General features: G+C 44.1%; 1 protein-coding gene across 6 annotated transcripts in view; it reads left to right on the plus strand.

Moving 5' to 3' along the window:
* The window catches only part of PRPSAP1 (phosphoribosyl pyrophosphate synthetase associated protein 1), a 29,594-nt gene that overhangs the window by 7,963 nt on the left and 9,225 nt on the right, over positions 1-12,406 (plus strand). For 3 of the 6 annotated variants that reach the window (XM_075845989.1, XM_075845991.1, XM_075845988.1), the window contains exons 2-8: positions 3,196-3,370; positions 4,021-4,073; positions 4,948-5,014; positions 5,540-5,712; positions 7,361-7,476; positions 7,619-7,674; positions 10,377-10,522. In XM_075845989.1, coding sequence (XP_075702104.1) covers positions 3,207-3,370; positions 4,021-4,073; positions 4,948-5,014; positions 5,540-5,712; positions 7,361-7,476; positions 7,619-7,674; positions 10,377-10,522 — 775 coding nt within the window. In that variant the 5' untranslated portion in view covers positions 3,196-3,206. Of the gene's footprint in view, positions 1-3,185; positions 3,371-4,020; positions 4,074-4,947; positions 5,015-5,539; positions 5,713-7,360; positions 7,477-7,618; positions 7,675-10,376; positions 10,523-12,406 lie in introns of all 6 variants that reach the window. The other 3 variants (XM_075845992.1, XM_075845993.1, XM_075845990.1) reach the window with 2 other exon arrangements.

Below are 12,406 nucleotides of genomic sequence, written 5' to 3' on the forward strand. Positions count from 1 at the left end.
GGAGCTACACTGGCGGATTCACTTGTTGAGAAGGATCTGGGTGTACTTGTAAATCATAAACTAAATAACAGCATGCAATGTCAATCAGCTGCTTCAAAGGCCAGCAAGATATTGTCGTGTATTAAAAGAGGCATGGACTCACGGGACAGGGATGTAATATTACCACTTTACAAAGCATTAGTGAGGCCTCATCTAGAATATGCAGTCCAGTTCTGGGCTCCAGTTTATAGAAAGGATGCCCTGGAGTTGGAAAAAATACAAAGAAGAGCAACGAAGCTAATTAGGGGCATGGAGAATTTAAGTTATGAGGAAAGATTGAAAGAATTAAACCTATTTAGCCTTGAAAAAAGACGACTAAGGGGGGACATGATTAACTTATATAAATATATTAATGGCACATACAAAGAATATGGTGAAATCCTGTTCCTTGTAAAACCCCCTCAAAAAACAAGGGGGCACTCCCTCCGTCTGGAGAAAAAAAGGTTCAAGCTGCGGAGGCGACAAGTCTTCTTTACTGTGAGAACTGTGAATCTATGGAATAGTCACGCAGGAGCCGTCACAGCAGGGACAGGAGATGGCTTTAAAAAAGGGTTAGATAATTTCCTAGAACAAAAAGATATTAACTGCTATGTCTAGAAATTTTTCCTTCCATTTTCCCTTCCCTTGGTTGAACTTGATGGACATGTGTCTTTTTTCATCCGTACTAACTATGTAACATTATGTAGATCTGCTCCCGGGCACGATCTCACTGCAGGACAGAGATTTCATTATGTGCTCATTTAAAATTAAATTAACTTTATACAAACCAAGATGACTCCTTTAGTGTTGTCTGTCGCTTTAAGGCGCCCTTTACATCACATTTATCGTTTGCTCCCAACGTATATGACAAATGTAGGTTGTGATGGATGCCCTAACGGTGGAATCCGTCACCGGAGACTATAATGATATTCATTAAACTGAAACGTCATGAACTGGGGTCATCCGAACAGATACCATTATAGTCTATAGGTGACGGATGCCACTTTTAGACACCCATCACTCATAGACTGATATGTCATGAAAAGCTATTAAAAAGACCATGACCTATACGTTAAACGTATGCTTGTTACGTATGCCATTCAGTGGCCTACATCACCCATAGACTCCCATGTTAAAAAGAACCTTCTGCGCGGTAGGCTCGGACTCTATTTCTTACCTCAAAAATCAGTATACTGACTTATGCCAGCCGGACAGAGGCTAAAAGGACGCTCTTTTGGCCTCCATCGGGCTAATCAAGCCCTATGTACATCTTTAGTGTGAACGCCGGAAGTTTTCCCGACGTACACGCTAAACTTAGAAAATAAACGCCATGTTAAAGGGGCCTAGCAAGACTTGTCCAGTGAATGGTACTTGTTTCCCTGTGAATGGTATTTTCACTAAGGGCCTGTTCACATCAGCGTTTGGTTTTCGTTCAACCTTTCCATTGGAGGAACCGATGAACGAAAACCATAGCTTCTGTTTGCGTTACCGTTGATTTCAATTGTAATACTTCCATTGCAGTTTGTTTCCGTTCTGTAAAGTTTCCGTTTTTCTCACAGAAACAATAGCGACTACACTATTGTTTCTGTGAAAAAAACGGAAACCAACTGCAACGAAAGCATTGGTAATGCAAATGGAAGCTATAGTTTCCATTTGGCTTTGCGTTCATCGGTTTCTCCGACGGAAAGGTTGAACAGAAACCAAATACTGATGTGAACTAAGGCTGACAGACTCTGGAGAAGGGCGAAATGCGTTGTTCTGCAGCGTATTGCTAAATGGATTGTAACTTTATAGCAAGTATAGGTTATTTTTAATTGCTCACACCGATTTGTGGACGGAAGATCTGCAGCAGAAGACTGTTGCAGGCAGCTGGATGGCACTTCACAAATCTCCACCGCATGCTGCTGTGTTTTTCGCACATAAATCAGAACCTGCTGCGGATTTTCACAGTTGCAGCATGATCGTTCTCAATCTGTAGCAAAATTTTGCTGCCTATACGCTATAGGAAATCCGCAACAAACTGCTACGTGTGTTTGTACTCTACCTATAAGTGTTCAGTGCTCCCATCCTGTAGGCTGTGCTGGAGGATAAAGCAGGGTGGATCGCTGGCTGCCTTGTCCCTCCCCTGGTATCTCAGGATTTGCTCTTGCATTATTTGAATACTTTTTAATGTAACGTTACAAACGGTAATAGCGTTATATTAGGGAATTGTATATTAAAGTCCCCTCACAATCTCTGCACTTCGTTACTGTGTCTGTGGTAATTACAGCAGAGGAAGCGCAATCTCGCGAGATCTCGCTGTAAATGACAGGTTACAACGAGATCACGCTTCCTCTGCTGTAACTACCACAGAAACCGTAACGAAGTGCAGAGATTGTGAATAGACATCCCGTGGAATGTCTATTCACTGTCTAAACACTTCAGTATTGTTAATGTGTTTAGTATAAGACAGCGCATAGCGATCTAAAAGGATCCCTATGCGCTGAGGAAATGAATGGAGAGAAGTGTACGATGCTGATTGGTCAGCGTCATACACTCCGCTGTACAACGCCCACTTGGTCTAAAGTAAAAATACGCCCACTTGGGCATTAAGAAACTCATTAGCTTAAATCTAAAATCGCTCATAAAGTGGTGAAAACAGATCGTTTTATTAAATAAAAAGCACTGCTGTCACCTACATTACAGCGCCCATCTCTTTATATAGTAGATACGGCACTTATAATGTGGTGACAGAGTCTCTTTAAATATTAGGGGCTCTTCCCTTGTGCAGCACTAGAGATTAATCTGTTGCTTTTCTGATCCAGTGCTGTGAAAGAGAATATGGTAGAGAATCTGTTCATAGTATTAAGTGCGCAGACCCGTCATTCTGGAGCTTCGTTGGGGTCTTTATTCATTCCTCCTTATCTATATTGATGAAAAGTTTCCATTTCATATAACTTGCGTTGCGTACCAGAGAATCATCATGCCCGATAAAGACCGATGCTAAGCACTCCAACACATGTCCTTTTATATAGAACCAAAATGATCCTTATTCTGAACGGATCTGGCAAGGAAGTCCCCCACAAAGTATCGTCTTTGTTCTGTATAGGTCTGTTGCGCTCCTTCACTGTCTTTTTGTTTGTATATGTTGACGTGCTATTTTTTTTGTCGATCACGGACCGTGTCAGTGTATTTCAGGTGTCATCATCATGCCAAGACGGATGCTCATTCCTCACAAGTCTGTTTTCTCTTACTCCCGGCCCCCAAAGTGGCTGAATGGTCCCTGTACTATGAACTCAGCCAGAAGTGGTTACCGGGTGTTCTCTGCCAACTCCAGCCCTGCCTGCGTGGAACTGGCCAAGAGAATCACAGAGTAAGTGCCGGCCTTCTATTCCAAATAATGGGTAGTCGCATGTAGCGTTCCCTGAATGGCAAAACTGGGCACTTGAGGTTTATTACACTTTAGTTTCTATACACTTCTTCTCTGCCTTGCGCAGCTTTGTAATATTTAGCTACATTAGGAATAGCACGGTTTCCCATTGAACACATTCACTTCTATTCGGCTGTTTCTTATTTATATCTGTCTCACGGAAAGGTGGGTGGCAACCAGTCTGTCACCCAACTTTCCTAGCTTTTGAACTGCAAATCTGCCTAGTTGTGCATTGATAATCTATCATGCCTGACGAAGACCTCCGTGCGAGGTCGAAACGCGTTGCAGTACAGCCTTTTATTATATATATTTATTTTTTATCTGTATCTGAAATAAAATCGTAGTTTTACACCGACGATTTAGTGGAATAAGCAAATAATTCACGCCTGAGGGCCCGTTCCAAGGAGCATCTTTTTTTCCAAAGTTTGTTTCATTGATAATATAGTGATACGTTCCCCTATCTGGCACTGCCATGTCACTACACAGGTTTTTTTAGGATCCTTGGAAAACGCGCTGTAATGGTGACTGAAAATGCTCTTAATTCTCCCCCAGTTTTGTAAGTGAATATATGAAACCATTCGTTTCTCTTTTAGGCGACTGGGCATAGAACTTGGAAAAGCTGTTGTCTACCAGGAGACCAATGGAGGTGAGATCACCAGATCCTTACTTTCTACTTCAAACTATTCAATGGTAAATGCACTTTCATCAAACTTTTGATATGTGTTCACATCAACCTTGTCTTTCCGCTGAGGGGTTTCCGTCGGGGGAACCCCTCAACGGAAAGGCAAACAGAAACCTTAGCTTCCGTTTTCATCACCATTGATCTCGATGGTGACGGAAACTTTGCCAATGGTTTCCGTTTGTCACCGTTGTGACAGGGTTCCGTTGTTTTCACGGAATCAATAGCGCAGGTTTCCATTTGCCTTTCCGTTGAGGGGTTCCTCCGATGGAAAGCCAACACGTGTGTGTGAACAGGCCCATATAGAGACCTATCAAAAGTTTGGATCGGTGGTGGTCCAAGAGCTGAAACAAAGTTGCAGAAGTTCTCAGCTGAGTTCTTTGCATCTTCGTCTGTGATCAGCGCTCCTTGTCAGGCTGAAGACGGTTTCCATAGACGTTCTATGTAAGCGGACGATGAGCGCTGATCACAGCCGAAGATGCTGAGCACTTCTGAACCTTCGTTTCAGCAACGGTGGGGATCTCGGCACCCAGACCACCACCGATAAAAACTTTTGATAGAAGAAAGGAAGGTAGGATCCAGCGAGGTATAGTGATAAAAGGAAAACTCTGTTTCCACTTTATTGAAGATGAACGATAAAATATCGAACGCTGGAAGGAGAACGCAGTACAAGATGGTCTAAATGGCAGAATAAGAGAGCCTACGCGTTTCGAACACTGTCTGTGTTCTTATTCGTGGCTAATTCTATATGTCTAGTCTCTGACATATCAAAAGTTTGATTGTAGTTACTATTTAACTTTACAAATGCGCTTTTTATTTAACGGTGTCATTGTCTCTTTAGAAACCAGAGTGGAAATTCAGGAATCCGTTCGTGGACAAGATATATTTATCATACAGACGATCCCAAGGTGAATGATAAACCCATATTACATCTGGGGGAGGGGGAGATAAGCGTTGTCTGATTCTAGAAGAAGCCCGCCGTAGGTTACGATTCTGTCATATAGGACAACAGATTGTATAATGGTCCCCTCTGAATCAACCTGATCTGCCCGCCTCATTTTATCACTGACCCATAAGCTGAACGATGCTATTCCGGGAATCTATATAATTTGGGTATAAGCAGGGATACACCGCACAGAGGAGACACTCTGCATGAACCTCATTCCTTTGGCATCCGCAGCTGTCAGTGAATAGGGATTAAATCTAGTATTATTCTCTCTGGCACAGAGCAGGCTTCATGTTATTCAGGCTTGAAGGTCACAGAATTACAGTGGCAGGTGTGCCGCCCTCCTACTTTTCACAGTCTGATTGTCAGGCTGTTTAATTTGGGGCTTTGAAGCTAAGGAAAATCTATTGCATCTGCTTTATTGTCATTTTAAGTAGCCATTGGCACATGTTCTAATAGTTTTTTGTATTGACTACTGCCTTCACAGGGATGTAAACACCGCTGTGATGGAGCTATTGATCATGACATATGCGCTAAGGACATCCTGTGCCAAGAACATCATCGGGGTCATCCCGTATTTTCCTTACAGTAAACAGAGTAAAATGCGTAAGAGGGGATCTATCGTATGCAAACTACTGGCTTCCATGCTGTCCAATGCTGGTAGGTAGGAATTGCTGGATATAACTGTATATCATGGTACACACCATGATGATCAGCCTGGTGTGCAGTAAGCCTGTACATGTAATGTGCTCTATGTTTTTAGAAATGTGATTGGGTTTGTAAAGAAAAAAGTGAATATTATATTCAAGTTATAAAACTCTAGACCATTACCATCAGTTTTTAACTTCAGTTTTTACCACAATGGCCCTCCAAAAAGGCAGTCTAGGTTCTCAAAATGTGCCGATTTTATCAGAGTGGTGCATAGTTTGTGATAGATCGGATACATGGTAGATTAGATACATGTTGTGTACCATGTCAGAGCTCTCCTTCTCTGCTCCAGCTTTGTTGCTACACTGAAGTCTGACACACACACATTGTAATGTCACATGTGTCATATTCAGTGCAGCACCGAGGCCGGCACCGAGAAGGAGAACCCAGAAGGCAGCTGCTGTCCACTCACCCCACCTCAGATCAGATCTTTGAAGCAGCCTTGTGAACCTGCAAAGTCGCCAAATAAATGCCCTTACTTCAGGGAATAACTAGTTTTTGGCGCCTTTACAGCTACCCAATGCCGCCCCGAATCTCCTACACACCCCACATCACGCTGGGATTGCTGTTGTTTCTATTCACGTGACAGGGTCTGGGTGTCGGCCGTCTTCCATCTGTTTTGTATCCGTTCCGTGTCTTCGTTTTTGACGGCCGATTGGGACCCGTTTTTGAATCTGTTTTTCACTGTCCGTTTTAAAAACTGATGCATTTCATGTGTAGATAACGCCACAGTGCCCTCTGTAGATAGCGCCACATAGCCCCCTGTAGATGGCGCCACCCACCGCCTCTCCAGGAGTAGCCCATGACTTCACTGTCCATACATGGACAGTGACGTCAGGGGTTACCTCTAGGAGCGTCGGCAATGGGGGGGATTCCGCTCCTAGTGGCGCTATCTACAGGAGGGCGCATGGATGACACTAAATTCCACTCCTGCTCCCCGGCCAGATCGTCGGCAATGCTCTGGCCGGGGATACCCACGCCGGGAGCTGCCGGAAGGTGGATGTGGCAGCGCCCGGAGTTCATCCGGCTATAGTGAATTAAGATAGGATACGGCGCCGGACCTACCTGGGAGTTGGACCCAAAAACGCTGCAGGTAAAGTTTTTGGATCCGGCTCCTGCACAGGTCTAGTGCCGTACTGCGCCACAACTTATGTGCCAGAACAGATCCCATCGAAAACTATGGGATCCGTTCTAGCATTAGTTTCCCTCTGGCTTTTCTGCAACACGCCAGAGGGAAACTGACAGGGACAATGAGCGTAAGTGAACGGCCCCTAAGAAGCTTCATGTGAGCGCGCTCTTATCTTAAGTGTTTGTCTGGTTTAGAAAAAGTTTTCTGAATCCGACTTTTTAAATACACCATTAGCGAATCGTGAGTTTATAGATGTAGTTTCCTCGCTCAGGATCCTCCTGTACTAACAAGGCAGAGACTAAAAAAAGGGTATCTTTCGCTTTGTAGGATCAACACATCCATGCATTACATGTACCAGCCTATTGATTTCAATGGGCACTCTAATTCTTCATTTTCTCTGCACTGGGATAGCAGGGTAATTGAATACGTAGGGTATGTTCACACAACTTTTTTTTTTTTGTTGTTTTTTAGGACTCACACACATCATCACAATGGATCTGCATCAAAAAGAGATCCAGGGCTTCTTTAACTTTCCTGTAGACAACCTCCGAGCATCGCCTTTCCTGCTACAGTATATACAGGAGGAGGTGAGCAGTGCCACATACCCTAAATTCAGACTCTTCCTCCAGTTTTCTGCTGAGTATTCAGGTGCTCTGTTATGGACTTGGAATTTTCAGTAATGACTTTTATATGATCAACCGCTCATCTGTGCGATTCTCTGCTTTTTAGATTCAAGATTACAGAAATGCAGTTATAGTTGCGAAGTCTCCAGATGCAGCAAAGAGGTAAAACCAAAATGAAATCCTATAAATGAATTGTTAAAAAGCATGATGGTTTCTGGGGGAAAAAAACCCTTCCCATTGCCTATTAATGGTTATCTATATGCAGGGGGTTGAACAAATACAACCCAGCATATCAATGAGGCTTTTCTTTTTTTCTTTTAAGAAGATTATGTTTAAGAATCAGATTGGACTTTAACCTATAAATGATTCCGTATGGGGCCAATTGCTCAGCGATGCTACGGTAAAAATGTACGGGCACCTTCAAAATAGACACTGAAATCTTAGCCATGAGTCTCAACGACTGGCTGCCATGTCTGATCCACAAAGATCAGGTGGGATTTGTCCTGTTCCAACAAGGAAGGGACGATACCCGGAGAACTATAGACCTGATCGATGTAACGAACGGAATGTCAGAACCAGGATGCTGAAAAAGCATTTGATCGCATAGGGTGGCCGTTCATGTTCTGCTGCTGAAAGGCTTTTGGCCTCTCTGGTCCCTTCCTAGCCGCGTCGACTCATCTTTATTCTAACTCGACTGCTACGATTAAACTTCCACGTACCTCTGCCCGTCCGTTTCAGATTGGAAATCGTACCACCAAGGATACCCCCTGTCCCCACGCCACTTTGCCCTTTCCATTGAACCCTTGACTGCCGCCATACAGTCTCCTCCTGATATTAGGGGCATGAGGGTTCGAAACAGAGAATTTAAGCTGTCCTTTTGCGGATGACCTTTTGCTTACCCTTACTCATTTGCATACTACCCACCCTAATCTCTATGCCCGTCTGCAGGATTTTGGCTGTTTTCTGGCTACAAGGTGAATGCCAATAAAACTGAGGCGCTCCCCTTGCATATTTCTGCGGTCAAGATGACTGTGTTACCGAAGCTGCTCTATTTGTTTGAAACGCTTCCTATTCCTGTACCTATGGGTGATTTAAAAGCGATTCAGGCAGCCTTACTGCAATTTTATATGGGCGCAGAGGAAACACCAAATCGCAAAGTCGGTGATTCTAGCTGGCAGGGAGTCACTGCAGTCCTAAACATTCCCGATTACTATTGGGCCTCTCATCTATGGCGTATCCCGGCACGGTCTACCTTAGCGGCTTACGCTAAATGGATCGAAATTGAAAAACTGAGTTTGGATTCTGCTCACCCAAATTCTCCGTATGTAGACTGGGCACCTCCACTGACGGTCTCATCTCTGCTATCTACAACATCTTGCTTAATCCAACGCCTGACCAATTACCCAAACGCTCCGCGTTGGGAGGGGGTACTTGGGTAGACCAATTTCTATTACTACATGTCGAACTATCTGGAGGACGGCTGCTAAATCTCAGTATGTACGATCTATAGGGAGAATCAATATAAAGTGTTGCTGCACTGGTACCATACACCTGAATTCCTCCATCACCTAAACCCTGCAGTCCCATCTATTTGTTGGAGATGTCAAAATGCTAGGGGTCCCTAATCCATCTATTTTGGGAGTGTCCGAGAACAAGACCCTTCTGGGATGAAGTCAAACCGCTCATTCCCAGTATACTTCAATATCCCACTGGAACCTTTTACAGACCTGCTAAATATCCTACCCGTCCCAGTAGGAAAGCAATCTTTCGCACTTCTCTTACACATTTTGACCACAGCTAGATGCCTCACAGCCCACTGCGGGAAACAACCTACCCCTCCCATGCTTATTGATTTATACTCCAGGAATAAAGATATTACATGTCTAGAACATCTCACTGTGGTCATTTTTGACCTCCTAGAGGACTTCTCGAATGTTTGGCACCCTTGGGATGTGATAGAAATGTCAGCTATAGATAATGACCATTGATCTCTATTCTTGCGGTGACTGGAACGAAAGGTCATGGCTGTCTGCAAACACCCCCCCTCCCCCCTTTTTTTCCGTCAATGTGGCGGTATGTGTGCTTGCTTTTTGCGGGACAAGGTGCAGTTTTCATTAGTACTATTTAGGGGTACATGGGACTTATTGATTAACTTTGATTTTTTGTGGGGGGAATGGGAGAAAAAAAAAATGTTGCCCTGGTTTTTAGCGTTTTTTTGGGATGCTGTTCATCCTGCGTTTTTATTTTATTTTTATTGTAATCTTTTTGAAAAGTCATTTTTTTTATTATTGTTATAAACTTTATTTAACGATTTTACTTTATTTTTTGGTCCCAATAGGGGACTTCACTTTGCGATCTTTTGATCGCAGATATGATGCTTTGGTATACTTAGTATTATTGCCCGTCAGTGTAAAACTGACAGGCAATCTACTAGGCCTAATAGGCAGTTGCTGAAGGCAGACCTGGGGGCCTTTGTTAGGCCTCCAGCTGCCATGGAAACCCAACGGCACCACGCGATTTCTTTGCGGGGGCGCTGATGGGGTGACAGAAGGAGCTCCCTTCCTCTGTCAAACACATTCGATGCCGCTGTCGCTATTGATTCCGGCAGCTGGGGCAGGAGCCAGACTGTGTAACAGCCGTGCTCCTGCCGCTGATAACGTGGGTACAGAGGCAGTACCCACGCGATCAGAGGACGGCTATATCCATCCTTATGCGGGAACTAGCTCCTACATAGGACGGATATATCCGTCCTTCATCGTAAAGGGGTTAATATACTTTTGGAAGTATTTTAATGCTATTCTTTCATTATTATCTTGCTCACAGTTCTTATTGCAACATATTTTTTCCTTCTACCATCTAATAAGGGCACAATCCTATGCCGAGCGGCTGCGTCTGGGACTCGCTGTGATACACGGGGAGCCACAATGTGCAGAACTTGACATGGCAGATGGTCGTCACTCTCCACCCGCTGTGAAGAACGCGACCGTGCACCCCAGACTAGAGTTCCCCAGTAAGTTTCTGTATTTCATGGTCTATCAGGGTGTTGGGGGTTAATGGCGATTTGCAACCCATTTGCAATGTGACTTCAGTTAATCCCAGGATCCCATACCCTTATGATGCACTTACAGTAGATTGTGATATGTGGAGAAGTTTTAGTTGGGTCTTCACAATTTTAGATTTTATTAACCTAACAGAGGAAATGTCTGGTGATCACCTTGTCACAATCAGGCACATGGACAGATAAAGCTCCACAATGTGAGGATCTCCCTAAACTTCCCATTTTTCTGGACCTCGGAGTAGGACCTGGGGGAGAAGGATGTTGGGATTAATTGCAGTTACCCCTGAATTGTACATTTTCTGTGGAGTTACACATTTTAGAGTTTTTAAATGTTTTATTCAAATGTTTTTTATGTCCGGTTAAGAAAAAAGGGGAATATTTCTTGTACTCGTCATCCTTAGATAGGGCCTGTTCATAGCCGCGTTAAATATAGCAGCGTAAATACGGAGAGTGATAAGAGGTATTGAGAAAGGGGACAGATGACTGAAGGCCGGGATGAGATAGATGAGCTGGGAGCATCAATGGGATTTTTGTCTGTAAATGAGTAGCTGGAATGTATTTCGAGAGAGCGATGGAATGCGGGTTGGTTAGTTCTTAGAGAGTAGATATGATTACCTTCTGAGAAGACGACGAGGTGAGCCGAAACTGACAGCAAATGTCAGGATACATCATGATGGTCTTCTAATGGCCACATTACCATTCATTCATTTAGGATTGGTTATGGGGACATCATTTAAAGGGGTTTTCTCACGAGGGACATTTATGACATATCCACAGGATATGTCATAAATGTCAGATAGATGCGGCTCCCACCTCTGGGACCTGCACCTATCTCTAGAACAGGGCCCCCTAAACCCCATTCTACCTCTGTGTGTGTGTCGGCTGGGCCCGACTGTACTGCTGGGCCCAACTGTATGTGGAGAAGGCCTTGCTTTATTTAATATGTTAGAGAAATGCGTCCTCATTGGTTGTGTCATGACCGATACTTCTGGCATATCCACAGGACCGGGTCGGAGGACCACCGTTCAGAAGAGAGTCGTGGGACACGCGTCCTGTGGATATGCCATAAATGTCTGTACTTTACAATGGTCTATATAGGTTTATAGGGGAACTATACCAGGGCTTTATATTTAAAAGGGGTGCTGTTAGAACCTGTTGCAGTTAAAGAAGCACTCCACTCCTTATTTTTTATTGCACCCTCCATTTATGCATTGGTTTTTCAGAGGGGTGCGGTGTGTAGAAATACTTACCGATCCCCGCATCTTGTCGTTTTCGGGTCCAGCGCCGCTCACGTGATCTTCCTTTTGAACTTTCTTGAATCGCTGTTTTTTTGAGTAAACCGTAATTCTGGCTCCCAATGCATTCCTATGGGAGCCAGAACGAGGCTGCGTAGGAACGCATTGAGAGCCCGACTTCCGGTTTTCTGAAAAGCAGCGATCACAGATCAGTCAGAGGGAAGATCACGTGAGCGGCGCTGGACCCGAAAACGACAAGATGCGGGGATCGTTAAGTATTTCTACACACCGCACCCCTCTGAAACACCAATGTGCAATAAAAATAAAAAAGTGGAGTTCTTCTTTAAGCTTCAGAGGATTTTATTTCCCTTCGACTTCTTCCCCTCTCGAGCTGCAGATTGCTTCACGCATTGATTCTGCTGGTCTATTACATCAGCGATATTGGAAATTTCCTAATATATTAGGTTGTGTACCTCCAAAATTGACCTAGGTTTCCGTTCTTGGTGGGTGGGTTACTATGAATACTCCTTCCAGAGGGGTTACACCATGTCTATGTGCAGCCATTGCTTACTTGCTTCCTGTGCTTTTGATATTAGGCAAA

This window comes from Rhinoderma darwinii, chromosome 13, assembly GCF_050947455.1.
Source record: "Rhinoderma darwinii isolate aRhiDar2 chromosome 13, aRhiDar2.hap1, whole genome shotgun sequence".
NCBI classification, from domain to species: domain Eukaryota; kingdom Metazoa; phylum Chordata; class Amphibia; order Anura; family Rhinodermatidae; genus Rhinoderma; species Rhinoderma darwinii.